Source organism: Macaca mulatta, chromosome 16 (assembly GCF_049350105.2).
Source record: "Macaca mulatta isolate MMU2019108-1 chromosome 16, T2T-MMU8v2.0, whole genome shotgun sequence".
Taxonomy (NCBI): domain Eukaryota; kingdom Metazoa; phylum Chordata; class Mammalia; order Primates; family Cercopithecidae; genus Macaca; species Macaca mulatta.
Window position 1 is genome coordinate 67,323,846 of NC_133421.1, and position 27,506 is coordinate 67,351,351.

Consider the following 27,506-nt stretch of genomic DNA (forward strand, 5'->3'; position numbering starts at 1 on the left):
CTACTTTGGAGGCTGACGCAGGAGAATGGCGGGAACCTGGGAGGCGGAGCTTGCAGGGAGCTGAGATCGTGCCACTCCATTACAGCCTGGGCAGCAGAGCGAGACTCCGTCTCAAAAAAAAAAAAAAAAAAAAAAAAAAACCCTGTCTCTACTAAAAATACAAAAATTAGCCGGGCGTGGTGGCGGGCACATGTAATCCCAGATACTCGCGAGGCTGACGCGGGAGAATCGCTGGAACCGGGAGGCGGGGTTGCAGTGAGCAGAGATTGCACCACTGCATTCCAGCCTGAGCGACAGAGCAAGACTCTCTCTCAATTAAAAAAAAAAAAAAAAAAAAAAAAGGTAAGGCCGGTCACGGTGGCTCACGCCTGTAATCCCAGCACTTTGGGAGGCCGAGGCAGGCAGATCACGAGGTCAGGAGATTGAGACCATCCTGGCTAACATGGTGAAATCCCGTCTCTACTAAAAATACAAAAAAAATAGCGGGCATGGTGGCGGGCGCCTGTAGTCCCAGCTACTGGGGAGGCTGAGGCAGGAGCATGGCGTGAACCTGGGAGGTGGAGCTTGCAGTGAGTGGAGATCGAGCCACTGCACTCCAGCCTGGGTGACAGAGCGAGACTCCGTCTCAAAAAAAAAAAAAAAAAAGTAAACAATTTGGCCAGCCTGGCCAACATGGTGAAACCCCGTCTCTACTAAAAATACAAAAACATTAGCCAGGCGTGGTGGCACGTGCCTATATAATCCCAGCTACTTGAGAGGCTGAGGCGAGAGAATCACTTTAACCCGAGAGGGGGGAGATTGCAGTGAGCCAAAATCGCGCCACTGCACTCCAGCCTGGCGAATTCAGCGAGACTCCGTCTCAAAAAAAATTAATTTAATTAAAAAAAAATAGTTTGGGCAGGACACAGTGGCTCACATCTGTAATCCCGGCAGTTTGGGAGGCCAAGGTGCCTGGATCAGATGAGGCCAGAAGTTCGATAGCAGCCTGGCCAACATGGCAAAACCCTGTATCTACTAAAAATACAAAAATTAGCTCAGTGTGGTGGCGGGCGCCTGTAATCCCAGCTACTTAGGAGGCTGAAGCTGGAGAATCGCTTGAACCTGGGAGGCAGAGGTTGCTGTTGGCTGAGATCACCATACTGCACTCCAGCTTGGCTGACAGAGGGAGACTACATCTCAAAAAAAAAAAAAAAAAAAGCAAATTAAACCAGGTACTAATTTGTATCTTGTCAAATATCTGAAACCTTTTAGAGAATGGAACACTCAATGTTCAAGGGGTGAGAATTGGTACAATTTCATCAAAGAGCAACTTGGTAACAGCTATCAAAATGTTTAAATGTATTTTATCTACTCTTTGACTTAGCAATTCTACTTCTAGAAATGTACCCTACAGATATGCTGGCAAAAATACGTGAAGATCCACATTTTTAAATGTTGATGGCAACATTGTTTGAATATGGTAAAAGACCGTTGGTCAAGTTGGTCGTGGTGGCTCGTGCCTGTGATCCCAGCACTTTGGGAGGCCAAGGCAGGTGGATCAGGAGTTCTAGACCAGCCTGGCCAACATGGTAAAACCCCGTCTCTACTAAAAATACAAAAATTAGCCGGGCGTGGTGGCAGGCGCCTGTAATCTCAGCTACTAGGGGGACCAAGACAGGAGAATCGTTTGAACCCGGGATGCGGAGGTTGCAGTGAGCCAAGATCGCGCCATCGCACTCCAGCCTGCGGGGGACAAGAGTGAGACTTTGTCTCAAAAAAAAAAGAAAAAGAAAGAAAATGGTAAAAGACTAACGACCTAAAATGGTAAAAGACTAACAACCTACATGTCCCTCAATAAGGAACCTGTGAAATTATGAAAAATACATTCAATGGAATACCATGTAGCCATGAAAAAAAATGAGTTAGAGCTATATGTTCTGAGTTGTAAAGATCTCCCATATATATTAAATGAAAAAGGGCACAGTGCAAGATACGGAAGGTATGATTCCAGTTGTGTACACACACAGACACACACATCACATTTGCTAATTATGATTAAGTTTTAATAATATACTGCATATAAATAATACATACTATATATGTTTATGTTCCATGTTATATATTGTTTTGTATATTATATAGTTATACCTTAGAACTATGTAGTATAAAATAAATTATAGGTATTATAGTATTTGTAATGCAGTATGGGGCCAGGGATAGTAGCTCAGGCCTATAATCCCAGCATTTTGGGAGACTGAGGCAGGAGGCTTAAGGCCAGGAGTTCGAGAGCAGCCTGGCCAACATAGCAAGATTATATCTTTACAAAAAATATACATATATCATATATAACATGTTTTATATATATTATAATATATAACATGTTTTTATATATTATGTTATATATATTATATAATATATAACACATATATAATATAACATATATTATATATATAAAACATATAATATATATATGGGGTTTTTTTTTGAGATGGAGTTTCGCTCTTGTTGCCCTGGCTGGAGTGCAATGGCGTGATCTCGGCTCACAGCAACCTCCGCCTCCCGGGTTCAAGCCATTCTCCTGCCTCAGCCTCTGGAGCAGCTGGGATTACAGGCATGAGCCACCATGCCTGGCTAATTTTGTATTTTTAGTAGAGACAGGGTTTCTCCATGTTGGTCAGGCTGGTCTCAAACTCCCAACCTCAGGTGATCCACCCACCTCAGCCTCCCAAAGTGCTGGGATTACAAGCGTGAGCCACTGTGCCCAGCCTACAAAAATATTTTTTAACTTAGTCAGGTGCGGTGTAGTCCTAGCTACCCAGGAGGCTGAGGCAGGAGGATTACTTGAGCCCAGGATGTCAAGGCTCCAGTGAATAATGAATGTACCACTGTATTCCAGCCTGGGCAAGAAAGCAAGACTTTATCTCAAACATAAATAAATAAAGTTTACTTTTAAAGTAAATCCTAATAGTTTACCATGAGTTCAAGAGCAAAGTCTGTAGGCAATGCATTTATTTTGTTTAAGTTATAGTCAGTTGTACATATTAGGCACTCAAAAAATATTTATGGACAAATGGAATAGCTGTTGAATGGACAAATAAACATAGACATTAACTAGAGTAACAATCAGTTTTAAAAGTATAAAGAGGGCCGGGTGTGGTGGCTCACACATGTAATCCTAGCACTTTGGGAGGCTGAGGTGGGTGGATCACTTGAGGTTAGCAGTTCAAGACCAGCCTGGCCAACATGGTGAAACCCCATCTCGGGTGAAAAATACAAAAATTAGCTGAGTCTGGTGGTGCACGTCTGTAGTCCCAGCTACTTGGGAGGCTTGAATCCGGAAGGCAGAGGTTGCAGTGAGCTGAGATCATGCCGCTGCACTCCAGCCTGGGCAACAGAGCAAGACTCCATCTTGGGGGAAAAAAAAAAAGTATAAAGAGATTTCTAGAGTGTGCAGGAAGCTGAAGTGGCTGGTTCTAGAGATGACAGAATTAGCTGTAAGAAATCAGAGCACAAATTTGGGCAAGAGGAACCACCCTAGCTTGGTTACTAGAGGGAGAAGAGGCTTGCCACCAGGAGGAGTAAGTACAATAAGGAAACAGACAGAGAACAGTTCCTAGAGATTTATTATAATCTGTTTCTTCTTTGGCTTTTTGCTTTCCCCATATGCGCACATAATAGAGATTTCTATAATCTCCATTCTTCTTCGGCTTTTGTTTTGCCACATACACACACATACTCAAATAATCAAGTGGCCTAAACACAGAGATTATAAACCAATCAGTAAGAAATCCGAAGCCCTACCAGTCTACCCCTCCCTGACCCTGCATCTGATGTGAGGCCATAGTCAAGTGCCTAGAAGGAAGACAAGCTTGAAGGACGACCCTTAATAAAGAGCTTCTAGGGAAGTTCAGAGGTGTCAGAGGAACTTGGTGCACAGCCAAAGCGCTGACAAAGGCCTAGGCGCTAGCTTTCCAGAACAACTGGAAAATAGCCACAGCCGCCTTCCCTTCCCAGCTTTGCTGTAGTAGAAAGTTAATTACTTGTTGCGTCCACACTGTCAGAATCATCCTAGAGGAAAAAAAAAAAAAAAAGACAAAGCACCTGTAGACCCTGCAAAGCAGGAACATTTGTGTTAACAAATAAACTGCTCCCTCCCTCCTGCTCTCCAAGTTTCTTTTTGTGATTTCCTAAACCACCCAACCTAGGAGGCTAACATGAAGGTTTTAACTTACTTTGGATATTAAGTAAACCAATGCTACTTTGTCTTACATCAATAGTTTCCAGAATTTTTTTTTTTTTTTTTTTTTTTTTTTTTGAGACAGGGTCTTGCTTCATCACCCAGGCTGCAGTGCAGTGGTGTGATCTCAGCTCACTGCAACCTCTACCCCACAGTCTCAAGTGATCCTCCCACCTCAGCCTCTTGAGTAGCTGGGGTTATACGCTACCATGCCTGGCTAATTTTTGTATTTTTGGTAGAGACAGGGTTTTGCCCGATTGCCCAGGCTGGTCTCAAACTGCTGAGCACAATCAATCCACCTGCCTTGGCCTCCCAAAGTGCTGGGATTACAGGCGTGAGCCACCACACCCACCCTAGTTTCAGAATTTTAATTAATGCTATTGCTCCTTACAGCTGTAAAGATGCTCGGCAGGGCCAGGTCTTCTCTAGGATGGAGAAACAGCGGGGGAGATGGAAAGCAGGAGGGTCTTGCTAGGGTTTTCTAAAGTCTGGAGAAGAATATTAGCCTTCTTGGGCCAGGCACGGTGGCTCACACCAGCACTTTGGGAGGCCAAGGAGGGTGGATCACCTGAGGTCAGGAGTTCAAGACCAGTCTGGCCAACATGGCAAAACCCTGTCTCTACTAAAAATACAAAAATTAGCCAGGCGTGGTGGCGGGCGCCTATATTCCCAGCTACTCAGGAGTCTGAGGCAGGAGAATCGCTTGAACCCAAGAGGCAGAGGTTGCAGTGAGCTGAGATCAGGCCACTGCACTTCAGCCTGGGCAACAGAGCGAAACTCCTCCCCCACGCCCCCCCAAAAAGAATATTAGCCCTCTTGAGTCAAATTCAAATTTGGTTAACAGGCACTGAGAACTACTGTGTGCTAGAAACTGGGATAGGAGCTCTCTGGTGGGTTAATTTTAAAGGCTACAAAGAAACTGAAGGGTTGAGGGGAAGGCTTTACTTACATCCAAATCATCCATGGCAGGTGGAGGTCTCTTGGTGCTGACCTTCTGCAAAAGCTAATGGGAAGAAAAAATAACCATAAGGGAGGAGGGAGTGAGGGAAGAACAATCTGCACACTGATGGGCCATAGAAGAATGGCTGCAGCCAGACCGGTCAGGCAACTGCTCCCATCTTTAAAACATCACTGGAATGAATTTGAGAAAAGTAAATTGATCCCCTTCTTAAAAAAATTTAAACACAAAGACACACACACAGCACCCTCCTTACAAATCCATCCTCCTTACAAGATTGGAATCGGCTAGTGTTTTTATAACTGAAACCAAATAATATAACGATACAGTGTGTGATTTATTGGGAGCCAATGATTTATGATGTGAATTTTTATACTGCTAGTTTTAACTTCGCACGAAGTTGTCTGGCTCAAGAACACACACACACACACACACACACACACACACACGCGCGCAGGCCAGGTTTGGTGGCTCACATTTGTAATCTCAGTACTTTGGGAGGCTGAGACAGAGGAGGCTGAGGCTAGGAGTTCCAGACCAGGCTGGCCAACATGACGAAACCCCATCTCTACCAAAAGTACAAAAAAAAATTAGCCAGGGGTGGTGGCGCATGCCTGTAATCCCAGCCACTCAGGTGGCCGAGGCACAAGAATCGCTTGAACCTGGGAAGTGGAGGTTGCAGAGAGCTACTGCACTCCTGCGTGGGAGACAGAGCAAGACTCCGTCTCGAAAAGAAAACCACACACACAGGACAGGCACAGTGGCTCTCGCCTGTAATCCCATCACTTGGGAGGTTGAGGCAGGTGGATCACCTGAGGTCAGGAGTTCGAGACCAGCCTGGCCAACACGGTGAAACTCGGTCTCTACTAAAAAAACACAAAAATTAGCCAGACATGGTGGTGGGCACCTGTAATCCCAGCTACTCAGGAGGCTGAGGCAAAATTGCTTGAACCCAGAGGCAGAGGTTGCAATGAGCTGAGATCGTGCCATTGCACTCCAGCCTGGGCGACAGAAAACCACACACACACACACACACACACAGAGAGAGAGAAAATAGGAGAACAAGAATTACAGAAAAGTGGAAAAAGCTTTTGTCAAACTTCTTCAGAATACAGGCTCCACACTGAATAAGTGAATCAATGTGTATATAATTTCAATAATATTCTTTCCTCTCATCCCTATTAAATAAACATTGTACAAAATAGGTAAAGAACATCAGCATCAATGCGTAACCTGCCTAGAGAGCTTGCATATCTCTGCATGGCCCCAGTGACAATCCTCCAGAGACGTGTGTGCAGAGAAACACAAAGAATGATCAAGTGAGCAGAACACAGCAGGTACTCTCTCTTACCTCTGCATAATGTTCCACCTGAGCCAGCTCCACCTCTTCATCCCCTTCCCAGTCTCTCCAGTTATCAAAGTCCACAGACAGCCACACTGGCTGCAAGAAGAAGCGCCAAGAGTCACAGGCCCGGAGGGCAGGAGCAGGAGTGTGTGGGAGAGTGTGAGCATATGCATGGGAGCACACTTGGGGAAAAGAGGGTCGGTAGGTCCATAGTCTTCCCAACTGCACCCCTTTGACCAGCCCCCTTCAGGTTCCCATGTCATCATCATCATTCACAAAGATTTACCATGAACCTGCTAATCTACACACAAAGCTAGGCATGATAGGGTCTGAAAATCTCAGAAGTCCTACCCTCCAGCCAGGCATGGTGGCTCATGCCTATAATCTCAGCACTTTGGAAGGCCAAGGCAGGAGGATCACAAGGTCAGGAGTTCGATACCAGCCTGGCCAATATAGTGAAACCCCGTCTCTACTAAAAGTACAAAAATTAGCCGGGCGTAGTGATGGGAGTCTGTAGTCCCAGCTACTTGGGAGGCTGAGGCAGGAGAATCACTTGAACCCGGGAAGCAGAGGTTGCAGTGAGCCAAGATCATGCCACTGCACTCCAGCCTGGGTGACAGAGCAAGACTCCATCTCAAAAAAAAAAAAGAAGAAGAAGGCTGGGCATGGTGGCTCACGCCTGTAATCCCAGCACTCTGAGAGGCCGAGACAGGTGGATCATGAGGTCAAGAGTCCAAGACCAGCCTGGCCAACATGGTGAAACCCCATCTCCCTATTAAAAATGCAAAAATTAGCCGGGTGTGGTAGTGGGTGCCTGTAATCCCAGCTACTCGGGAGGCTGAGGCAGGAGAATTGCTGGAACCCGGGAGGTGGAGGTTGTAGTGAGCTGAGATCGCGCCATAGCACTCCAGTCTGGGTGACAGAGCAAGACTCCGTCTTTAAAAAAAAAAAAAAAAAAGAAGGAGAAGAACTCCTACCCTCCAGGAGCCAATTGACTCAAGAGACAATACATCTAGAAAGATAATTGTATCATAAAGCAACATAGGAGTCAACCAACAAGACAGACATGCTGCAGCCGGGCGCAGTGGTTCACACCTGTAATCCCAGCACTTTGCAGGGCCAGGGTGGGTGGATCACCTGAGGTCAGGAGTTCAAGACCAGCCTGGCCAACATGGTAAAACCCCATCTCTACTAAAAATACAAAATTAGCTGGGCATGGTGGCACATGCCTGTAATGCCAGCTACTTGGGAGGCTGAGGCAGGAGAATCACTTGAACCTAGCAGGTGGAAGCTGCAGTGAGCTGAGATCATACCACTGCACTCCAGCCTGGGCAACAAGAGTAAAACTCTGTCATGAAAAAAAAGAAAAAAGACAAGCTACATTCCATGGAGTCAGAGACAACCCTTCAAGGTTCATTTTCCAAAGTTTCCACATTTATACAGGGAAGAAGTTATTCACTTCTTCATTCAAAAGATATTTATTGGTCAGGTGCAGTGACTAACACCTGTAATCCCAGCATTTTGGGAGGCCGAGGCAGGTGGATCACTTGACATCAGGAGTTTGAGACTATCCTGGCCAACACGGTGAAACCCCAGGTTGGAGTGCAGTGGCATGATCTCGATTCACTGCAACCTCCACCTTCCGGGTTCCAGTAATTCTCCTGCATTAGCCTCCAGAGTAGCTGGGATTACAGGCACGCGCTACCATGCTTGGCTAACTTTTGTATTTTTAGTAGAGACGGGATTTCACCACGTTGGCCAGGCTGGTGTCAAATTCCTGACCTCGTGATCTGCCCGCCTTGGTCTTCCAAAGTGCTGGGATTACAGGCGTGAGACACCGAACCTGGCCCCCGCCTTTTTTTTTTCCTTTTTTTTGAAACGGAGTCTCACTCTATTGCCCAGGCTGGAGTGCGGTGGTGAGATCTCAGCTCACTGCAACCTATGCCTCCTGGGTTCAAGCAATTATCCTGCCTCAGCCTCTCGAGTAGCTGGGACTACAGGCTTGCACCACCACGTCCGGCTAATTTTTTGTATTTTTAGTAAAGATGGGGTTTCGCCATGTTGGCCAGGCTGGTCTTGAACTCCTGACCTAAAGCAATCCACTCACCTCAGCCTCCCAAAGTGCTGGGATTGTGAGCCACCTCTCCCAGCCTCCCATTTTTCAACAGAAGCTTATAGTCTGGATTTTTACAAGATGCACATTTTTAAATGTTAGCAACTAATAAAAAATTTTTAACGTCAGTAATGAGTCAAAATATTTTCTTTTTTTTTTCTTTGAGATGGAGTCTTGCTCTGTTGCCAGGCTGGAGTGCAGTAGTGCAGTCTCAGCTCACTGCAACCTCCGCCTCCTGGGTTCAAGCGATTCTCCTGCCTCAGCCTCCCAAGTAGCTGGGATTACAGGCACGCGCCATCATGCCTGGCTAATTTTTGTATTTTTAGTAGAGATGGGGTTTCACCACGTTGGCCAGGCTGCTCTTGAACTCCTGACCTCGTGATCTATCCGCCTCGGCCTCCCAAAGTGCTGGAATTATAGGCATGAGCCACCACGCCTGGCCAGTTTTTTTTTTTTTTGAGATGAAGTCTCGCTCTGTCACCCTGGCTGGAGTGCAGTGGCATGATCTCAGCTCACTGCAACCTCCACTTCCCAGGTTCAAGTGATTCTCCTGCCTCAGCCTCCTGAATAGCTAGGACTACAGGTGTGTACCACTATGCCCAGCTAATTTTTTGTATTTTTAGTAGAGATGGGGTTTCACTGTGTTGTCTGGGCTGGTCTCGAACTCCTGACCTCTAGCAATCCACCTGCCTCCGCCTCCCAAAGTGCTGGGATTACAGGTGTGAGCTACCACACCTAGCCTTAAAATAATTTTTGACAATGTAAAGATTAAAACAGGCTAGGCAGGGTGGCTCATGCCTGTAATCCCACCACTTTGGGAGGCCGAGGTGGGTGGATCACGAGGTCAGGAGATCAAGATCATCCTGGCTAACACGGTGAAACCCATCTCTACTAAAAATACAAAAAAATTAGCTGGGCGTGGTGGCAGGCACCTGTAGTCCCAGCTACTCAGGAGGCTGAGGCAGGAGAATGGCGTGAACCTGGGAGGCAGAGTTTGCAGTGAGCCGAGATCACGCCACTGCACTCCAGCCTGAGTGACAGAGCGAGACTCCATCTCAAAAAAAAAAAAAAAAAAAAAAAGATTAAAACAAATCTGAGAGCCAGATCCAGCTATCAGGCAGTCAGTTTTCAACCTTTAAAGAGGATACATTGGAGGGCCTTAAGTGGGAGAGTGTCAGGGTCAAATGTGTGTTTTAGACAGACCATGCTGGGGGCAATGCAGAGGATGGACTGAAAATGAGACTGAAAATACCCGACAAACTTCTCACCGTATGTTGGATGAGGCTTGAACTAGGAAGAAATTAAGTAGTGAATTCATTAATATTTAGGAGTCAGTAAAGCCTGGTTATAAGCCACTAATAGCAATAATAAGATTAATCAGGGGCAGGTATGGTGGCTCATGCCTGTAATCCCAGCACCATGGGAGGCTGAGGCAGGCGGATCACCTGAGGTCTGAAGTTTCAGACCAGCCTAGTCAACATGGCGAAACCTCATCTCTACTAAAAATACAAAAATGGCCAGGCACGGTGGCTCAGGCTTGTAATCCCAGCACTTTGGGAGGCTGAGGCGGGCGGATCACCTGACGTCAGGAGTTCAAGACCAGCCTGGCCAACATGACAAAACCCTGTCTCTACTAAAACTACAAAAATTAGCTGGGCATGGTGGCGGGCACCTGTAATCCTAGCTACTCAGGAGGCTGAGGCAGGAGAATCACTTGAACCCAGGAGACAGAGGTTGCAGTGAGCCGAGTTCATGCCACTGCACTCTAGCCTGGGTGACAGAGGGAGACTCTGCCTCAAAAAAATACGAAAAATTAGCTGGATGTGGTGGCGCACGCCTGTAATCCCAGCTACTCAGGAGGTTGAGGAAGGAGAATTGCTTGAATCCGGGAAGTGCAGGTTGCAGTGAGCTGAGATGGTGCCATTGCATTCCAGCCTGGGCAACAAGAGAAAAACTCCATCTCAAAAAAAAAAAAAGAAAGAAAGAAAGAAAGAATAACACTGATCAATTAATTTTTTTTTTTTTTTTTTTTTTTTTTTTTTTGAGATGGAGTCTGGCTCTGTCGCCCAGGCTGGAGTGCAGTGGCCGGATCTCAGCTCACTGCAAGCTCCGCCTCCCGGGTTCACGCCATTCTCCTGCCTCAGCCTCCCGAGTAGCTGGGACTACAGGCGCCCACAACCGCGCCCGGCTAATTTTTTGTATTTTTAGTAGAGACGGGGTTTCACCATGTTCGCCAGGATGGTCTCGATCTCCTGACCTCATGATCCGCCCGTCTCGGCCTCCCAAAGTGCTGGGATTACAGGCTTGAGCCACCGCGCCCGGCTGATCAATTAATTTCTACAGTGGAAACTACTTCTGGGACTGGAATATAAAAAAAAAAGAATTGGCCGAGGCCGGGTGCCATGGCTCATGGCTGTAATCCCAGCACTTTGGGAGGCCGAGGCAGGCGGATCAACTGGTCAGGAGTTTGAGACCAGCCTGGCCAACATGTTGAAACCCCGTCTCTACTAAAAATAGAAAATTAGCCGGGTGTGGTGGCGCATGCCTGTAATCACAACTACTCGGGAGACTGAGGCAGGAGAATCTCTTGAACCTGGGAGGTGGAGGTGTAGTGAGCCGAGATCATGCCATTGCACTCTAGCCTGGGCAACAAGAGCGAAACTCTGTCTCAAAAATAAAAAAATAAAATAAAAATAAATGAGAGAGACTAATACAGTTGGGAAAAAAAAGATTAGGCAGGACTTGGTGAGTGATTGAATGTTGGCTGGAAAGGAGGCAAGGACGATCCCAGCTCTAACCTGGGTGCATGGAGAGAAGGAGCAGGCCACTTTCCATACACCTACCTTGATATCCTCCTTGGTAAGCCGGGGCCAGGCCACCTTTTCCTTCCATTTCCTCACAAAGCAAGTAATAGAGCGGGAAGAGCGCTTATCCTGGGAGTCCTGCCAGATAGAGAGCCTCATTCTTAGGGTCTGGGGTTTAGAATTAATCTCCAGTTTCCCTGGGCAGCCCGGTTTCCATCCAGACCTTACTGTCCCATCTCACCCTTACCTTGGAGTTCACTTTGGCATAGAACTCAATCTCATTGTATAACTCCACTCCATCGTCATTCTTGCAGCTGAGGAGACAATGAAGCTGAGGAGATGCTGAATACTCTGTGTGGGGACATTAGGAGAAGAGGGAGGTTCCCGGGAAGCCAGGCCCTCAGAGGGGAGGGCCACTACCTGAACACAATGCGGTGATCCTCAATAAGCACGTGGACATCGGTGCTGTCCTCAACACAAAACTCCATGAACACATACTTGGGCCTGTCATACCACAGGGTCCGGGCATGCTGCCTAAAGAGAAGTTGAGTTGGGGCTTCATAGGGGTGGGAGAGGGAAGACTGAGGGCATTTGCGAAAGATGGAAGCAGGAGACTACCCAGGGATGTTTGATGCCACAGTTTTTTCAAAGTGGAGCTAAATGAGACAGAAGGGGTGAAAGGGAAGGGAATGACAGGAGTGGGTGGGTGTGGTGAGTGTGAACCTGGGAAGAATAGAACGTGCCAGACTAGGAAAGTAGGAGGTCAGGGAGAACATTCAGGTCACACCTTCCTTCACCCCACAGTTACAGAGACCAGGGGTCTGGGGCTTCCATGGGGCCTCACAGAACCTGGAGCGCCCAGAAGACCTGGAGCAGGGAATCTCCAGGGAAAAGGGCCAGGGGGAGCACCGGAGCCGGAAACACTCACCGTGCCATTGCGGCTCCCGCTCCAGGGTGGCATTTAGAGTTCCAGGCAGGGGCCGCTATCTTTAGATCCTGGGGACGCCCCCAGCAGCTGCCTCCCCTTATATGGTCGGGAAAACAGTTGAGAGGAACAGAGAACATGACCTGGCAGCCAAGGGATCTGCACTCTGGAGATACTCTGGGAGAGCTTAATCCTTGCAGCCCTTCACCCTGGGGTCTTCAGAAACGCACAGACTAGGAATAGACAATCCATCTGCTGGAACCAGGGCAAAGGCTGCCCTAGACGCTACACGCAGGGAATGACTTTTCCCCGGTATCATTCACCTGTTTCTCCAAAGCTGTGTGCTCAGTGTCTGATTCACAATAGGTGCTCAATAAAACATTATTGTCCTGAATTAAATCCCCTGGGAAAGGGCACCCTCGGGGACTTCGGAACTTCAGGCTCCGCCCACCACTCCTCTGGGGTTCAGGCCAACACGCCGTTGCCATAGCAGCAGGGGGGGCGCGGCTGACGTGCTGCGGGGTTTCCGGAAAGATGGCGGCTGTCGAAGCGGCTGCAGAGCCGGTAACGGTGGTGGCGGCTGTTGGGCCAAAAGCGAAAAACGAAGAGGAGGAGGAAGAGGAGCCGCTGCCACCGTGCGAGGCGGTGCGCTGGGCCCCGGTGGGGGCGGTGGCGGAGGCCGGGCCTGGAGCAACTGCGTTTTTCGAAGAGACGGCGGCCGAGGAGCCTGGCGCGGTCCCGGGCTCCCCGCCGGATTCGCCGGGCCGGACGCTGCGGCGGCTGCGGGCAGAGCGGCGGCGGCTGGACTCGGCGCTGCTGGCGCTGTCCTCACACTTCGCGCAGGTGCAGTTCCGCCTGCGACAGGTGGTGCGCGGGGCGCCGGCGGAGCAGCAGCGCCTTCTGCGTGAGCTCGAAGACTTCGCCTTCCGCGGCTGCCCTCACGTCCTAGGTTACGAAGGGCCTGGCGACCCCGCCAGCGATGAGGGCGATGGGCTGCCAGGAGACCGGCCACGGTTGCGGGGCGAGGACCAGGTGAGTGGTCGGAGCCGGGCCGCGAGGGATATGGGAATAGGGGCGTCGTGTGGGTGGCAATCCAGACCCGGATGATGGTGCATGAGGGGAGAAGCCTCCCCGACTCGGTTGGTGAGTACGTGTGTCGAAGACCAGGAGACTGGAGTGCGGGGCCGGCTGAAGGGCAAGAGGACAGAGGCCTGGGAAACTGAGGGTGAGCGGTGTGCACGAAAGATGTGGAGAGATGCCGGTGCGTGATGACGTGAGAGGTAGAGGAGCGGTGAGCGAAGTGAGTCGTTGAGAGGGTAGCAGAGCAGCCAAGAGCAGTGCTGCGCCCACTCACCTTTACCTCACATATCTAAGTCTTGAACACTTATACTGCTAGAGGACCCCGACTCTGGGGATTGGGAAAATTGGCAAAGGAAAGGACAGTGAGTTGGAATCCATGGAAATTTAGGTTAACTCCCTGTCCCTGCTTTCCTGAAATCTAGGCAGTCTTTACACTTCTCTGGGTGGGAGTTTGGGTTAAACAGCAGGGTCTCTTAGTAACTGAAATAAACACAACTCTTGATTATATAAATTTCCTTATGTTGGAATTTTTTAAGACACGGGGGGAGTCTTGGTATGTTGCCCAGGCTGGTCTCGAACTCCTGGTCTCAAGCCATCCTCCCACCTCAGTCTCAGGACTACAGGCGTGCGTTACCGTGCAGGCTATAATGTTGAAATGTTTAAACTCTTCCTCCATCTTGCTGAATCATTAGGTATTCTGAATGAGGTCCTCTGGTAACTGACAAGATCGATTCAATGTGCCTACCCCAGAAGTAGTGAAACTATGTATAAGACACCAGGTAGGCCAGGCGCGGTGGCTCAAGCCTGTAATCCCAGCACTTTGGGAGGCTGAGACGGGTGGATCACGAGGTCAGGAGATCGAGACCATCCTGGCTAACACGGTGAAACCCTGTCTCTACTAAAAAATACAAAAAACTAGCCAGGTGAGTTGGCGAGCGCCTGTAGTCCCAGCTACTTGGGAGGCTGAGGCAGGAGAATGGCGTAAACCCGGGAGGCGGAGCTTGCAGTGAGCTGAGATCCGGCCACTGCACTCCAGCCTGGGCGACAGAGCGAGACTCCGTCTCAAAAAAAAAAAAAAAAAAAAAAAGACACCAGGTAAACGTTTCCTTACAAGCTTTGCATCTCTGGAAGTGCACAAAGTGCTGACTTTATTGGAAGTATTGAGGTACACTGCCTTTTCACTTTATTTATTTGTTTGTTTATTTTTGAGACAGGATCTCACTCTGTCACCTAGGCCAGAGTGCAGTGGCGCAATTTCGGCTTACTGCAACCTCTGCTGCCTGGGCTCAAGCAATCCTTCTGCCTCAGCCCGCCCAGTATCTGGTACTACAGGTGTGTGCCACCACACCCAGTTAATTTTATTTTTTGTTAAGACAGGGTTTCACCACGTTGCCCAGGCTGGTCTTGAACTCCTGAGCTCAAACGATCTGCCTTCCTTGGCCTACCAAAGTGCTGGGATTATAGACGTGTGCCACCATGCCCCGTCCCTTTTCACCTTTTTATTCTTCAAACTACAGTCTACTTGTGGCTTTCTTCCTACTTACATTGGTTTTAGCCAAGCAGATTTATCGAGCAGATAATGATCTGTTTATTTTAATCTGAACTGTTTCCAGTGCAATCCTGTGTTTACTGTTCCACCCTTCTTGGTTGGTGAGTATGTGTGTCGGAGACCAGGTACCTACAATTCCTTACGCAAGAAGCACCCACCTCAAACTGCCAGATTTAAGGGCTAGAAAGGAGTGGACAGCACCAAAGGTTCTACGTGATAAGAAACTCTGTTCATTTTCACCTTCAGGAACAGTAGGCCAACCCCATTTTCCATGATGTGATTATGACACATTGCATGCCTGTAGCAATATCTCATGTACCCCATAAATATATACACATATTATATACTCATAAAAATTAAAAACTAGCTGGGCGTGGTGGCTCACGCCTGTAATCCCAGCACTTTGGGAGGCTGAGGCGGGCAGATCACCTTAGGTCAGGAGTTCGAGACCAGCCTGACCAACATGATGAAACTCCGTCTCTACTAAAAATACAAAAAAAAAAAAAAAAGATTAGCCAGATGTGATGGCGCATTTCTGTAATCCCAGCTACTGGGGAGGCAGAGGCAGGAGAATGGCTTGAACCTGTGAGGCAGAGGTTGCCATGAGCCAAGATTGTGCCATCGCACTCCAGCCTGGGCAACAAGAGTGAAACTCTTGTCTCAAAAAAAAATAAAATAAAATAAAAAATAAAAGGTAGACCGTGTGCAGTGGCTCATGACTGTAATCCCAACACTTGGGGAGGCAAAGGCTGGAGGAGGATCACTTGAGCCCAGGAGTTGGAGGCTGCTGTGAGCTATGATCATACCACTATGCTCCAGCCTAAGTGACAGAGCAAGACTGTGTCTCAAAAAGAAAAACAAACATTGTACCACCTTAAAAAGAAAAAAAAAAGTAGCGTTTAATTCACCTACAAGTTGTAATCTTGTATGTTTACATTGACAGGTGAACAGGTAGGACCAGAGTAGGAGATATCATTGAACTGAATGATTTACTTCTTACCACTTACCTTTTTTTCTCTCTTTTTTTTTTTTTTTTTTTGAGACAGGGTCTCACTCTGTTGCCCAGGCTAGAGTGCACTGGCATGATCAGGGCTCACTGCAGCCTTGACTCCCAGGCTCAATAGATCATCCCACCTCAGCCTCTCGAGTAACTGGGACCACAGGTGAGCACCACCATGCTCCGCTAGTTTTTTATACTTTTTTGTAGAGATGGGGTTTTGCCATATTGCCCAGGCTGGTCTTGAACTCCTGGGCTCAAGCAAGCCACCCACCTTGGCCACCCAAAGTGCTGGATTACAGGCATGAGCCACTGTACCCAGCCAAATTTTTTTTTTCCTTGAGACAGAGTCTTACTCTGTCACCCAGGCTGGAGTGCAGTGGCACCATCTTGGCTCACTGCAACCTCCACCTCCTGGGTTCAAGTGATTCTCCTGCCTCAGCCTCCCAAGTAGCTGGGACTACAGGCACCCATCACCACGCCTGGTTAATTTTTGTATTTTTAGTAGAGACAGGGCTTTGCCATGTTGGCCAGGCTGGTCTCGAACTCCTGGCCTCGAACTCCTGACCTCATAATCTGTCTGACTTGGCCTCCCGAAGTGCTGGGATTACAGGCATGAGCTGCTGCGCCTGGCCCTAGATTTTTATTTTCCACTCTTTTGCCCAGGCTGGTATGCAGCAGCATGATCACAGCTCACTGCATCCTCCACCTCCTGGGCTCAATCCATCCTCCCAGCTCAGCCTCCCAAATAGCTGGGACCACAGGCGCACACTACCATGACTGGCTAATTAAAAAAAAAAATTTTTTTTGTAGAGATGGGGATCTCCCTATGTTGCCCAGGCTGGCCACTACACCTGGCCCCCCAATTTTTTTTTTTTTTTAAGACAGAGTCTGACTCTGTCACCCAGGCTGGAGTACAGCAGCACATCTCAGTTCACTACAACCTCTACCTCGTAGGTTCAAGCTATTCTCCTGCCTCAGCCTCCCTAGTAGCTGGGACTGCAGGCATGTGCCACTATCCCTAGCAAAAATTTGTATTTTGTGTAGAGACAGGGTTTTGCCATGTTGGCCAGGCTGGTCTCGAACTCCTGACCTCAAGTGATCCACCCACCTTGACCCCAGATATTTTAAACCAATATTTTCTCTTATCTTACTTCATACTGGAAATGATGTATGTTATTTCCTGCCTTGCACCAGAGCTCATTGTTCTCTCTTGTTTGCCCACACTCCAGCAAATAGCATACTGTAGCTACCATGGCAAGTGACAGAGTTCAACAGACTTGGTCATGAAAATGTAATTAGAGGCCGGGCGCGGTGGCTCAAGCCTGTAATCCCAGCACTTTGGGAGGCCGAGACGGGCGGATCACGAGGTCAGGAGATTGAGACCATCCTGGCTAACACGGTGAAACCCCGTCTCTACTAAAAAAATACAAAAAACTAGCCGGGCGCGGTGGCGGGCGCCTGTAGTCCCAACTACTCGGGAGGCTGAGGCAGGAGAATGGCGTGAACCCGGGAGGCAGAGCGTGCAGTGAGCTGAGATCCGGCCACTGCACTCCAGCCTGAGCGGCAGAGCGAGACTCCGTCTCAAAAAAAAAAAAAAGAAAATGTAATTAGAATTTATGGCTGATTTCTTTCTTCCCTGACATCATAAAGTTGGGAAACAGTGAGAACAAAAACAAAGACTTTTCCCTAGTTCTTTCTCCTTGGGCTGGTTAGACAACTTTCTCCACTCAGAGGTCGTTATTTGGAATTTGTCATTCTTTTCTTTAACTTTTTTTTTTTTTTTTGGACACAGAGTCTTGCTGTGACACCCAGGCTGAAGTGCAATGGCATGGTCTCGGCTCCTTCCAACCTCCGCCCCCCAGGTTCAAGCCATTCTCCTGCCTCAGCCTCCCAAATAGCTGGGATTACAGGCACGTGCCACCACACTGGGCTAGTTTTTGTAGAGACGGGATTTCACCATGTTGGCCAGGCTGGTCTCGAACTCCTGACCTCAGGTGATCTGCCTGCTTTGGCCTCCCAAAGTGCTGGGATTACAGGCATGAGCCACTGCGTTCGGCCATACTTTCCTTAATTCAGTTCGGTGACATACAACAAATGCATGTTGAAAGCTTATCTTGTGCCAGACACTGTGCCTGGCATTTGTGGTTCAAAGTCAAAACTTTTGTCCTTGAGGAGTTCATAGACTAGAAGAGATGGAATCCTAAACAAATAATATGATATGAGCTAGACTAGAAGTATGTACAAACTCTAGAGGAAACGTTTAGTTACGCCTGGGGAAATCGGGAAACCTCTTAAAGGAGAACTAGGCCTTCACCAAATGGGGAAGGGGGACAGAGTTCTAACAATATGCAACTGTACTCTGAAAGGATCACAGAGACTGTCCTGAGAAAAGGCTTGCTTTCATGTTGAGCGAAGCTAAAGCAAGAGGATTGCATTTTAAATACTTAAAAAGTTAATTTGGTGTTTTCTTTTTCTTTTTTTTTTTTTCATTTCTTCTCTCTCATTACTTACTTCTTGAGGGCTTGGTAAGTACCATTTTAAGGTTAAATGTAATACCCTGTAGACTTCTAATTTAAGACTCAGCCTTACCCCTACAAATGATTTGCTAGTTTTGCTTTTTGTTTTTGAGACTCAAGAAAGACAAGGAAGAATCAGTGTTTGAGAATAAGTTGACAAGACTTTACTACCCTGAAGCATTTTTTTTTTTTTTTTTTTTTTTGAGACGGAGTCTCGCTCTGTCACCCAGGCTGGAGTGCAGTGGCCGGATTTCAGCTCACTGCAAGCTCCGCCTCCCGGGTTCACGCCATTCTCCTGCCTCAGCCTCCCGAATAGCTGGGACTACAGGCGCCCGCCACCTCGCCCGGCTAGTTTTTTGTATTTTTTAGTAGAGACGGGGTTTCACCGGGTTAGCCAGGATGGTCTCGATCTCCTGACCTTGTGATCCGCCCGTCTCGGCCTCCCAAAGTGCTGGGATTACAGGCTTGAGCCACCGCGCCCGGCCTGAAGCATTTTTATTAATTGAAATACAGAAACTACTGGTGGCCAACAGTTAAAATAAGGAGTCACTAGTCAGCGAAACTTACAGATGCTTTTTTTAAACAACATTGTTACCTTCCCATCCCCATTATGTGGCTTTTGGATTTTTTTTTTTTTTTTTTTTGAGACGGAGTCTCGCTGTGTCGCCCAGGCTGGAGTGCAGTGGCCGGATCTCGGCTCACTGCAAGCTCCGCCTCCCGGGTTTTTACGCCATTCTCCTGCCTCAGCCTCCCGAGTAGCCGGGACTACAGGCGCCCGCCACCTCGCCCGGCTAGTTTTTCGTATTTTTTAGTAGAGACGGGGTTTCACCGTGTTAGCCAGGATGGTCTCGAACTCCTGACCTCGTGATCCGCCCGTCTTGGCCTCCCAAAGTGCTGGGATTACAGGCTTGAGCCACCGCGCCCGGCCTTTCATTGCCTTAGGCACTTGCCTTTTACTCTTTTGTTTTTGTTTTTGTTTTTTTGAGACAGAGTCTCACCCTATTGCCCAGGCTGGAGTGTAGTGGTGAAAACAAAGCTCACTGCAGCCTCAACCTCCTAGACTCAAGCGATCATCTTGTCCCAGCCTCTTGTGTGACTGGGACCACCATGCCACCACGCCTGGCTAATTTTTTTTTTCTTCGAGACAGGGTCTTGCAAAGCCTTGACCTCTTGGGCTTAAACAATCCTCCCACCTCAGTCACTCAAGTAGCTGGGACTATTGGCATGCACCACCATGCCCAGCTAATTTTTAAAATTTTTTTTGTGGAGATGAAGTCTCACTATGTTGCCCAGGGTGGTCTTGAACTCCTGGGCTCAAGTGATCCTTTTGCCTTGGCGTCCCAAAGTGCTGCGATTACAGGCGTGAGACACCACTCCTGGTGCATTTGATTCTTTTGATTTTGCAGAAGTGGTCTATCGTACATCAAAGGGACTTTGGTGAACCTTAGGAAAGCTGGTTATGAGTTTTAAAGCCTCTCTCCACACCCTTACCCCAGATCTTTTGCAAAATTTGGCTGCACAGAGTAATCAGGAGTTGTGTTATGGTAACTGGCTGTGGAGCATGGCATGTCTTAATTCCTAGAAGGGTATCTTAGCTGAGATAGGTTGTCTCTACCCTAACTAGACCTTTGGAGGGAAAAAAGGCAGTCTTAACAAAAAGCCTCATTGTATTCATATCCTGTTTCCAATGAGGGACAGATAGTTTCTTAAAGAAAACACCCATTTAACAAATTGCCTAGGATGAAATAATTATTCTTACTTTTGAATCTATCATATGAATTGTGTATTTCATTTGGGTTACTGGAAACATCTTATATTTTATTGGTTATGACTGGCTCGAGCAGATTGTTAATGTGCCCTGAGTTTTCCTTTTCCTGCATAATAGACCCAATTGTTTTCTTGCCTTAGAGTGAGCAGGAAAAACAAGAGCGTCTGGAAACCCAAAGGGAAAAGCAGAAAGAACTGATACTGCAGCTCAAGACCCAGCTAGATGACCTGGAAACGTTTGCCTATCAAGAGGGCAGTTACGACTCGCTGCCACAGTCTGTGGTGTTGGAAAGACAGCGGGTGAGCAGACCCCAGAGGCACCTCCACCACTGCCCAAGGTTAACTTGTCCCTTCCGGCATTCACAGGGCATCATCTCTCAGCTCAGTTCTCCTTTGGCCTTACTGAGAATCCCTCTGCTGGCCCAAATCAAAGGGAAATTTTACTACTATAAGGAACCATTCTTTGCTCATACATGGAAAACACAGGTTCCAAAGTTTTGTAATGTAATAATTGAGCTCTTTCTTTTTGGTGGTTGTAATTAATAATAGAAATAAGAATATGGCCGGGCGCGGTGGCTCAAGCCTGTAATCCCAGCACTTTGGGAGGCCAAGACGGGTGGATCACGAGGTCAGGAGATCGAGACCATCCTGGCTAACACGGTGAAACCCCGTCTCTACTAAAAATACAAAAAACTAGCCGGGCGAGGTGGTGGGCGCCTGTAGTCCCAGCTACTCCAGAGGCTGAGGCAGGAGAATGGTGTAAACCCGGGAGGCGGAGCTTGCAGTGAGTTGAGATCCGGCCACTGCATTCCAGCCCGGGCGACAGAGCAAGACTCTGTCTCAAAAAAAGAAATAAGAATATGACAATAATTTCATTTGATCACTTAAAAAATTCTACTTGGGCCCATTATACAATGTAATCTAGCTTTTCTGTTTTGTGGTTTTTTTTTTGTTTGTTTTTGTTTTTGAGATGGAGTTTCGCTCTTGTTGCCCAGGCTGGATTGCAATGGCGCCATCTCAGCTCACCACAACCTCCGCCTCCCAGGTTCAAGCAATTCTCCTGCCTCAGCCTCCCAAGTAGCTGGGATTATAGGCATGCGCCACCATGCTGGGCTAATTTTGTAATTTTAGTAGAGACGGGATTTCTCCATGTTGGTCAGGATGGTCTCGAACTCCCAACCTCAGGTGATCCGCCCGCCTTGGCCTCCCAAAGTGCTGGGATTACAGGCATGAGCCACCGTGCCTGGCCGTAATCTAGCTTTCTCCTACTACTGACCACCTTTTGATAAACATGCCAGGAATCCAGACTGGTTTTAATACTGTATTTATTTATGTAAGACCTGGGTAGACAGGTAAATTTGCTGGTGGAGATACAGTTACAACCTCCCCTGCATGTTTCTCTACCCCTGTGCTGTGGCTGTTTTTCTGGCTGGTCCGGAGTTTATGTTGTCAGATTTTTTTTTTTTTTTTTGAGACAAAGTCTCAGTTTGTCACCTAGGATGTAGTATAGTGGCATGATCTTGGCTTACTGCAACCTCCACCTCCAGGGTTCAAATGATTCTCCTGCCTCAGCCTCCCGAGTAGCTGAGATTATAGGCACCTGCCACCATGGCCGGCTAACTTTTGTATTTTTAGTAGAGATGGGATTTCACCATGTTGGCCAGGATGGTCTTGAGCTCCTGACCTCAAATGATCCACCCGCTTTGGCCTCCCAAAGTGCTGGGATTACAGGTGTGAGCCACTGCACCCAACCTATTATCAGAATTTTAAATTGTTCCTAATAATGTCACTAGGGTATTTTGCACCTTGATATTTTATAGAGAGTTTTCTTTAGTTGCCTACAGTAGAGCAAGAAGGGATAAGAAGGATTAGAAATTAAGAAAAATTGGCCAGGCACAGTAGCTTACGCCTGTAATCCCAGCACTTTGGGAGGCCGAGGCGGGCATATCCCAAGGTCAGGACATCAAGACCATCCTGGCCAACATGGTGAATCCCCGTCTCTACTTAAAATACAAAAAATTAGCTGGGAGTAGTGGCGGGCGCCTATAGTCTCAGCTACTCGGGAGGCTGAGGCAGGAGAATGGCATGAACCCGGGATGTGGAGCTGGCAGTGAGCCGAGATTGCACCACTGCACTGTAGCCTGGGTGACAGAGCGAGACTCCATCTCAAAATAAATAAATGAATAAAAGTAAGAAAAATCGGCTGGGTGCGGTGGCTCATGCCTATAATCCCAGCACTTTGGGAGGCTGAGGTGGGAGGATCTCTTGAGGCCAGAAATTTGAGGCCAGCCTGGGCAACATAACAAGACCCCGTCTCTACGAAAAATTGAAAGATTAACCAGGTGGTAGCGTGTGTCTATAGTCCCACCTATGGGGGAGACCAAGGCAGAAGGATTGCTTGAGCGCAGGAGTTTGAGGTTACAATGAGCTATGATCACATTACTGGACCCTAGCGTGGCTGACTGAGCAAGACCCTGTCTCTTAAAAATCAGTGTATATTCTCCTTGAATGAAGCCTTTAGAGCAACTAAGTATAAGGCTTGTTGGATCATCAGCCACTTTGGATTTTTCATACTGTTGTTCTTCTGAGTGAAATCTGACTAGCCTGGTAGAAATTTACTGTGAGTGGGAGGATCCATTTTTATCAGAGAACTAAGGGTTCTTTTTACTTTAAAAGTAGAGAGTCTGTGTCCTCACCTTGATCAATCAGTAGTTAAGTCATTTTCTTTCACAAATTTAGAGGTCTGTTTTTTTACTTCCATTTAAGGACAGAAGACATATTTAGATTCTCCTCCCTAACCCTCTCCCTAAAAATTTCCAAAGGGTGTGCTCATTGCCTGTGATCTTGATAGGTGATCATAGATGAGTTAATAAAGAAACTGGACATGAATCTGAATGAGGACATCAGTTCCCTGTCCACTGAAGAGCTTCGTCAGCGCGTAGATGCAGCAGTGGCTCAGATCGTCAACCCAGCCCGAGTCAAAGAACAGTTGGTTGAGCAACTAAAAACTCAGATCCGAGACCTCGAGATGTTCATCAACTTCATCCAAGGTTAGATGTCATAATAATTATATTCTGAGTACTAGTAAAAAGGTGCCAATTCTGGGTTTTTTTTTTTTTTGGAGACAACGTTTCGCTCTGTTCCCCTGGCTGGAGTGCAGTGGCGCAATCTTGGCTCACAGCAACCTCCAGCGCAATCTTGGCTCACAGCAACCTCCGCCTCCCAGATTCAAGCGATTCTCCCGCCTCAGTCTCCCGAGTAGCTTGGATTACAGTCTCCCGCCACCACGCCTGGCTAATTTTTGTATTTTTAGTAGAGACGGGGTTTCAGTCTCTACTAAAGAGAGTAGAGACTGTTGGCCAGGCTGGTCTCGTACTCCCGACCTCAAGTGATCCGCCCACCTCAGCCTCCCAAAGTACCGGGACTACAGGCATGAGCCACCACGCCCGGCCAAAAGGTGCCAATTCTTGATGTACTGTTTAAGAGGCTTGATGGCTTAGTAGGGGAAACAGCATTGGCAGCGTAGAAAGAGCATGGGTTTCAGAATCAGATAGTTAAAAGCTCCACTCTCCTACTCATTGGTTTTATGTCGTTGAGCATGTTACTAACCTCTTTAGTCTTACTCTTCTCATCCATAAAATGATTCATGGTTCATTCACTTAGCAAATATTTATTGAGCCAACTACTGTATGCCAGTCCTCATTTTACACAATTAAATAGGACAAGATTTTGTGAAATTCTTGTTTGTAATAGGCACCGTTAAGTATTATTTTTCCTTTAAAGATCTGCCATAAAGAGCTAAATAAGTGTCTCTCCTATAATTTCTGATTCCAGATGAAGTGGGAAGCCCCTTGCAGACAGGTGGTGGACACTGTGAGTGCAAGGCCCGTGGGAAGACAGGAAATGGCTGCAGCAGAACAGGCAGCAGCAGACCGCCTCCAGGAGACAGCAGAAGTAAGTATAATTTCCAGAACAGGCAAATCTCTAGAGACAGAAAGTAGATGAGTGGTTGCCTAGGGCTTGGGTATGCTGAGGAGAAGAGGGAAATGAGAAATGCTGATGGTATGGAATTGCTTTTGGGGAGGATGAAATATTCTAAAATCGATTGCAGTGACAGTTATACAATTCTGAATATACTAAAAACCACTGAATTAAACACCTTAAATGGGTGAATCATATGGTATGTGAATTATATCTCAATACAGTTATTATTAACCAAAAAAAGGAGGCCCAGCTACATCCTGGGTGGCTCTTGCCTTCATGTGAGACCCAGCATGTGGCTCAGACTGATCTCAGCCTGAGATTTGTTGAATGTAGCTCCGTGCCATCATGGCCTCTCACTAATGAACCATTGTCTTTTCTAAGCAGCAAAGGCGGAGGATGTGAAGAAAGTCCGGGAGACAGGGCTGCACCTGATGAGGCGAGCGCTGGCAGTGCTCCAGATCTTTGCTGTTAGCCAATTTGGTTGTGCCACAGGCCAGATCCCTCCAACCCTGTGGCAGAGGGGCCAGGCTGACCGAGACTACTCTCCCTTGCTAAAGAGGCTGGAGGTGTCAGTGGACAGAGTGAAGCAGCTAGCCTTGAGGCAGCAGCCACACGACCATGTCATCACCTCTGCCAACCTCCAGGACCTCTCTCTGGGAGGCAAGGATGAGCTGACTATGGCTGTGCGGAAGGAGCTGACGGTGGCTGTAAGGGACCTGCTGGCCCATGGACTGTATGCCTCCTCCCCAGGGATGAGTCTTGTTATGGCTCCTATTGCTTGTTTGCTGCCAGCCTTCTCCTCGGCCCCTGAGGCCATGCACCCCTGGGAGCTCTTTGTAAAGTACTACCATGCTAAGAACGGCCGTGCTTATGTGGAATCCCCAGCCCGGAAGCTCTCCCAGTCCTTTGCCCTTCCTGTTACAGGAGGCACTGTTGTGACCCCCAAACAGAGCCTGCTGACAGCGATCCACATGGTGCTGACAGAGCACGACCCTTTTAAGCGCAGTGCAGACTCAGAATTGAAGGCCTTGGTGTGCATGGCACTGAATGAGCAGCGTCTGGTGTCCTGGGTGAACCTCATCTGCAAGTCTGGGTCACTCATCGAGCCTCACTACCAGCCCTGGAGCTACATGGCACACACAGGCTTTGAGAGCGCCCTCAACCTGCTCAGTCGCCTCAGCAGCCTCAAGTTTAGCCTCCCTGTAGATCTGGCTGTGCGCCAGCTCAAAAACATCAAAGATGCCTTTTGATAAGAGTGCCCTAACCCCAGACAAGCTCCTTGCTCAGTAGAGATAGATGTGTTAGTCTTCCAGCATAGGAGCAAGGAATCAAAGGTGGGGTTAAAGGCTTTTTTGCCAGACCCTGCTCAGGCAGTTGGCCAAATGAGTGCAAAGTCTGTTTTCCCCACCAACTTAGCATCTCGGAAAGATGTGCTGGAGAGACCCTCTTGGTAAGAAGGTTCTACCAGACCGGGCACGGTGGCTCACGCCTGTAATCCCAGCTACTCAGGAGGCTAAGACCGGAGAGTCGCTTGAGCCCAGGAGGTGGGGGTTGCAGTGAGCCGAGATTATGCCACTGCACTCTGTCTGGGCAACACAGGGAGACTCCATCTCAAAAAAAAGAAGACATTCAACTTGAGGCTCCTGTTAGTTGAGCTATCTTCTTTCACTTGAAGCAGGTTTGAGAGGCCAAGGCCAGAATTTAAGTTCCTTTTATGAATAGATTTCCTTTTCTTCCTGACCCCAAGGTCAGAGGAGACTGTATATTCCATTTCTGCCTCTAAGACTAGGAATAGGAATATCTGAAACAACATTTCTAAGGGTGGTGACCACAGGTTGATTTTAATACGAGCCTTTTTTCTTGTAGAGGTAAGAAGTAAAATCTTCCTGACAAGGTAGTCCTCACGGCACAGACAATGGGCTTTCTGTTTATGAGGGGTGAGAACCGTGTTCGTTATTATGTTCTTTAGCAAGTAAACGTTCCTCTGCTCACCTCCCAACGAGACTAACACAGTCTTTAGAAGTAAATATATTCAAGACAAACGAGAAAATCCTGGCTACCCAAGTCGAGTATGTACAGGAATACAAATCGGTAACCAGCAGCTGTTCCTCAGGTTGTGACTCACTGGGCACCACTTGTCCTGGAGGCTGGATGATGGAGGACATCTGGTTATAGGTACTGCAGCAGAGATAGGGGCCACAGGAGGATAGGAACTACAGCAGATCACTGTTTCCAGAACAGGGGGAGGAGTATCTCATTGTGAAATAGACTCTAGAGTGGTTCTATTTGGTCTTCAGTATTTTAGCCTCATTAGTTCACATTTGTCATGCAGCTTGTGGTGAGTGCTGCTCTAGGACTGGCCAAAGATGGGCAAAATGGATCACTCCAGACACTACTAATTCAGCATTGTTTTCATGTCTTAAAATTGCCACCTGCACTTTGTTTCTGCACTATTATGTAGTGCATTTTAACTTAAATTTTTTCCAGCAACATGTTACTTATTTAAGATACATTATTGATACTTCATTATAATTAGTACACCTTCCCTGTGAAACAAGAGAATTGTAAAATGTTGTAGAAAATGATACCTATGTGGATGCTAATGAAATCGTAGTATTTCCTGTAGCTTCTCTGAAGACCTTAGAGACCCGCAGCTTTGGTTTGTAAGTGTTTGGGCCTTATCAGCCCATCTGATCCAGATCAATATTTTTTTTAAAGCTGCCTATATCCTCTATCCTCTGCGATGGATCATCTCACCTTTGGTGGTGGTAGTAGGGGTTTTTTGCCTGAAAAAGTTCACTAAAAAGTCCCCTTGGCATGACCATCCCCTCCTGCCCACGCCCATAGTCCCTCCCCACAACAGATGTCACACATGCTGCTTTTGGAATTGGCACTGTTTTTGTTTTTGTTTTTGTTTTTGTTTTGAGACAGAGCCTCGCTCTGTTGTCCAGGCTGGAGGGCAATGGCGCGATCTCAGCTTACTGCAACCTCTGCCTCCTGAGTTCAAGCAATTCTCCTCCCTCAGCCTTCTGAGTAGCTGGGATTACAGGCGCACACCACCATGCCCGACTAATTTTTGTTTTTTGTTTTTTGTTTTGTTTTTTTGAGACGGAGTCTCACACCGTCCCCCAGGCTGGAGTGCGATGGCACAGTCTCAGCTCACTGCAACCTCCACCTCCCGGGTTCAAGCAATTCTCCTGCCTCAGCCTCCTGAGTAGCTGGGATTGCAGGCACCCGCCACCACGCCCA

General features: G+C 47.7%; 2 protein-coding genes and 1 long non-coding RNA gene across 7 annotated transcripts; 2 read left to right on the plus strand and 1 right to left on the minus strand.

Annotated features, from left to right (window-relative positions):
- The first annotated feature begins 383 nt into the window (after positions 1–383).
- LOC144335730 (uncharacterized) lies at positions 384–4,999 on the plus strand. The gene is made up of 3 exons (XR_013406853.1): positions 384–1,880; positions 4,348–4,495; positions 4,766–4,999. It is a non-coding gene; the product is annotated as an uncharacterized LOC144335730 (long non-coding RNA).
- PTGES3L (prostaglandin E synthase 3 like) lies at positions 3,150–12,430 on the minus strand. 3 transcript variants are annotated; one of them, XM_077971811.1, is made up of 8 exons: positions 12,365–12,430; positions 11,857–11,970; positions 11,684–11,750; positions 11,476–11,574; positions 6,526–6,615; positions 5,166–5,219; positions 4,020–4,047; positions 3,334–3,387 (listed from the first exon to the last, which is right to left on the minus strand). In XM_077971811.1, exons 1-8 carry the CDS (start codon positions 12,370–12,372, stop codon positions 3,344–3,346), a joined length of 504 nt encoding a protein of 167 aa, XP_077827937.1. In that variant the 5' UTR covers positions 12,373–12,430; the 3' UTR covers positions 3,334–3,343. The 3 variants fall into 3 exon arrangements, with proteins under 3 accessions (XP_077827936.1, XP_077827937.1, XP_014975294.2); XM_077971810.1 differs by lacking the exon at positions 4,020–4,047 and having other exon boundaries at positions 3,150–3,387; XM_015119808.3 differs by lacking the exon at positions 3,334–3,387 and having other exon boundaries at positions 3,585–4,047.
- A 453-nt stretch (positions 12,431–12,883) lies between these two features.
- RUNDC1 (RUN domain containing 1) lies at positions 12,884–26,865 on the plus strand. 3 transcript variants are annotated; one of them, XM_015119805.3, is made up of 6 exons: positions 12,884–13,393; positions 18,510–18,515; positions 20,415–20,573; positions 23,125–23,323; positions 24,108–24,227; positions 24,642–26,865. In XM_015119805.3, exons 1-6 carry the CDS (start codon positions 12,896–12,898, stop codon positions 25,505–25,507), a joined length of 1,848 nt encoding a protein of 615 aa, XP_014975291.1. In that variant the 5' UTR covers positions 12,884–12,895; the 3' UTR covers positions 25,508–26,865. The 3 variants fall into 3 exon arrangements, with proteins under 3 accessions (XP_014975291.1, XP_014975292.1, XP_001112624.1); XM_015119806.3 differs by lacking the exon at positions 18,510–18,515 and having other exon boundaries at positions 24,639–26,865; XM_001112624.5 differs by lacking the exon at positions 18,510–18,515.
- The last annotated feature ends 641 nt before the right edge of the window (positions 26,866–27,506 follow it).